A 4,311-nucleotide genomic window follows, 5' to 3' on the forward strand; every position below is an offset into this window, starting at 1 on the left:
GAGATCTTTTGATTGTAAGGTAAATGATATCAAAAAATTATGATCTTTCTAAAAATTTTGAGATCTTTCTAAAAATTTTAAATGCTCTAAATAATATTTAACGGTATGGATTGTTGATTCGAAAACTCTACCATCGAAAACGATTTATGAGTACGAAGGTGATATTATCCATAAACGTATAGTAGCTACTATACTATTGATAGTACCAAGCCCTTGGAACTATTGAGTTTTCTAGGGGTCCACTCAACCCTAGGGGATCACTATCAATTTAATCGGGAACCACTATCATCCAAACCGCATATCCTTTCATCCAACAGTCGAAAACTCAATAGTACCAAGGGCTTGATACTATTGATAGTATAGTAGCATAATTCTGAGTCTGGCTAGCTACTATACTATCGATAGTACCAAGCCCTTGGTACTATTGAGTTTTCTACCGTTAGATCTATCCTTTGATCATTTTCACCCGTTAGATTATACTATTAAACCAACCACCCACTCAACCCTAGGGTACCACTATCAATTTAACCGGAGACCACTACCATCCTAACCGCACGTCCTTTCATCCAACGGCCGAAAACTCAATAGTACCAAGGGCTTGATACTATTGATAGTATAGTAGCATAATTTTATATATATATATATATATATATATAAACAAAACCTTACAAGTTACAACAAACATAAAACCAACGAATTTAAAAAACTAAAGCAAGGGAAACCACTATAAAAAAAAGAGGAAAAAAAACACACTATGTTACTTTCCTAAAAACTCATTAAATAATTCAAACTATACCAAAAGAAGATTAAATATATTGATACAAAAACAAGTAATTTAGAAAGTATAATTAAAACAACTTCTTTAAAAAGTTTAATCAAGAGTACAGTGGCGGGATTTATCTTGCATAGTAGTTGATAAATTTCATATTGTTGCCTCTTTTACTTTTTAAAATAAAATTGTTGATATATAATGTTATCATTATTGATTATCTTATAATATAATCTGGTCACATGCCAAAGGGCATTTTATGAAAAAAAAAGTTCAAAAGAATTCAAGGAAATTTTTTTCCAGTAATTATTATTTTTTATTAATTTGTAAACAAACTCAATAATGTATAGAATTTATAGAATTTATGTTTAAGAAGAATAATTAAAAAGCTTCAATAATACCAAACAAGGCCTTAATTAACTGCGCATCAAATTTTCCTGATTTTGTCGAATATCGTAACATAGTTTTACGAACTAAACTATTGTTTTCACATTATTTTCTCATGCATAAAACACCATTAACATAGTTTCAAATTACAACAATGTATGATTTACCAATACTACTATCTATAATTAAGTTATTATAAACATTTTTTGCTCGCACAATAATGTTTCAAGTTAAATGCGAATAACATATGCCTCTAACAAAGAAAACACCATTAAGAGATCACCAAATTTACAATAATATATACTTCTTCCATTCTCTAATATGTCTAAATTAGCTTAAACATTTTGTAAGAGTGCAATGTTCTAAATTAAACATAATTAACATATGAAAATCGCTACCTGTACACCTATTATAGATTATACATCTTACACCCCGTCATTCAAGAGTTTAAAATTTAAAGGTTGATGAGATAAGTTAGTAGATCTATATATTTTGAGAGGCTAGAATGTAAGATGTAAACCTACATAATAGTTGTATAGATAGCGTTGCTTTTAACATGCCCATTATCCAACTAAACATCACTAATGTCCAGGTCCAAGCCGCCCTCCGTAACATCCTGAAGAATCGAAAGCCACGGATCATCTCCATAAGCAAACTTCTCTACATCACCGAAGTCGTCATCGTCCACTACCTTCTGAAAATTCTCCACCATATTGTTATTATTATTACTAATATTGTCGTAATAATATTGTTGTTCAACTTCACATGTTGAGGATTCATGAGCGCCGAACTCTCCTTTATTTGCAACTGAATCATAATTTGGCGCGTGATCTTGAAAAGTTTGGCCACCATAATGAAATGTATCATTAGTAGATCCATAAGCTAGGGATTGAGTACTTAGTTCTCCAATTGTTGAAACAAGAATTGGTGGTTGGCTCATCGCAAATTGTTGAAGTGCTTGTGTTGGGTTTGATGTTGCATATCCATTTAGTTGTACATTCTCTAAATAAGATCTCTCATAACACACATTTGCATAAGGATAAATGTTGAAACTTAAGGGAATTTGAGCATAAACGGGGGTAATTTGGGTTACTACTCCTTGCAGATATTGTTGGTTGTAGTTGGATAAGTAAGTTTGGTGCATTCCATGTTGTCCAAATTGATTAGGGATTTGATTGATGAAGTTGCTTCCTTGAATGTTTTGTGCACAATATATTGGAGTGAATGTATTGTTTGATCCCTTCTTTTTTCGATGTTTCTGCATATGAAAAGATAAGATGTTAGCATGAAATATTAGGTCAGAAGAAAAAATAACACTTAGAAAGAATTTGCGAAGTTGTTTCAAATTTTCTTTCAGAATATATATGAAGGTAGAATTGCCTATACAAAATTTTAACTCAATAACTATATTTTGAACAACAAATATATTTTAAAAAAGATAAAGGTTTCGTCAAGTGATAGAAAATGACAAAAATCCAACTATCAATCACTTGAAAACAAAATTCTAAATCTCTTTTTGTAATGAACTAAGAATAGACAAACTAAATTTGACAAAACACGTAAACGACAAGTGTTTACCGTTTTCTTGACTTAACTAACTGTTATAGCATTCGACAAAAAAAGAAGAAAAAAAGAAAATCTGTGATGCGCGATAAATGACAAATCTGCACTTTACATAGATTGCTTTCATTCTCTTTTTGAACCTCCTCTTTTCATGTGTCAAAAAATTAAAACTACTATAGATATACACTTACATGGAAAATGTCATGTTAAGTAGGATTTACATTTTGCTCTCAACTATTATGCTAATTTAGGAATCATCAAATTGAATAATTAATTATTTTGCATTTACCCAATCTCTAGAGATTTGTTTTCTAAGTTTTTTTATTTTTTTTTTTATACACTATCTATTTTTCATCTTATATTGACCTATATCCAAGTAAAAATTTATTAGCATAACTGATAAATCTTGGATTCATAGCACTCAACAGGTTGCATGCAGTTACTTCTCTCTACTGTGAATATACGAGTGAGTTAAAAGCACAAAGAACATATTTATAAGTGTATATATCTACTTAGCAGAAGAGTAAATGCACTTCAAAAACTATATATTAATGCTTTCCAGTGGAAAAAATTTTACTATATATAGCGACAACATTTGTCACACACATACATAATACAAATAAACTAAATACAAATAAACAAAGCATAGTAAAAGTTGAAGTGGAAGTTAGATAATCAATATATACCTGTAAATGGCTTGCAATTTGTTNTATGTATGTATGTATGTATATATATATATATATATGTATGTATGTATGTATATATATGTTTCTATAATTCTAAACAAAGTCCAAACTCAATTATAATCTTACCGTCGCCTAGGATTTCAAGTGCATCAAGAAACTTTTGCTGGAGAAAGGAACACCAACTGATCGGCTTCTTCCTTAGTTTGCTCAAATTATCGTCCTCACTCTCCATCTTCTCTTCTCCCTCTGTGGTGTCCTTACTGCACTCCGCGCATCCCTTATTCGCTTCTTGCTTCGGAGTGTCGCCCTCTTTCTCTTTAGCATCAACCCTATTCTCTTCTTCCTCATTCAACGTCGCTCGATCGGTACGATGAAATTCTCTATCCCCAGCGCTCTCGACACTTTCTCTTTTAGAATGCTTCTTGAAGTTCAACACATGTTGCCATAAGTTTTCGACGGTGTTAATATCGAGCGGTTTCTTCGCAAAGAAGCATGCTCCGAGTTCGATACTTCTCTTCATTACTTCCAATCGTACATCGGCCGATATCACTGAATTTTTAAGAGCTATTTTATGTAAGAAAAGTTAACTAAATACGAAGGAATTAAGCAAAATATAATCAATCAATATATAGTCATTACTAATAAAGTAAAGATCAAATTCTTTTTTGATCATGCTAATGAGCTCAAACCCTCCCATTTCTTGCATGTGCACTTCCACTAATAGAAGATTAAACTCCGCTCCGCGCTCTCGAAGAATTTTCAATGCACACAATGGACTTGCACAAGTAGTCACTGAAAAAAAAAAAGAAAGAAAGAAAACCCAAAATTATTCAAATGATGTCGTATGCATGACAACATTAGAAAGTTAAAATAAAAAGCAATTAAATTAACTAACCTCGATAATTG

The 4,311-nt window shown here is 31.3% G+C and overlaps 1 protein-coding gene across 1 annotated transcript; it reads right to left on the minus strand.

The window, feature by feature from the left end:
- Positions 1,728-3,925, minus strand: LOC109726750 (two-component response regulator ORR28-like). Its single transcript, XM_020256536.1, has 2 exons — positions 3,532-3,925; positions 1,728-2,158 (listed from the first exon to the last, which is right to left on the minus strand). Exons 1-2 carry the CDS (start codon positions 3,923-3,925, stop codon positions 1,728-1,730), a joined length of 825 nt encoding a protein of 274 aa, XP_020112125.1.

This window comes from Ananas comosus, linkage group 21 (genome assembly GCF_001540865.1).
Source record: "Ananas comosus cultivar F153 linkage group 21, ASM154086v1, whole genome shotgun sequence".
Classification (NCBI taxonomy): Eukaryota; Viridiplantae; Streptophyta; class Magnoliopsida; order Poales; family Bromeliaceae; genus Ananas; species Ananas comosus.

Bases quoted from the DNA above. Each gene is read 5' to 3' on its own strand.
- LOC109726750 (XM_020256536.1), bottom strand. From the start codon at position 3,925: ATGAAGAGAAGTATCGAACTCGGAGCATGCTTCTTTGCGAAGAAACCG. The intron at 2,159-3,531 runs GTAAGATTATAA...GATCTTATTTAG, and splicing joins ACTTGAAATCCTAGGCGACG to AGAATGTACAACTAAATGGA.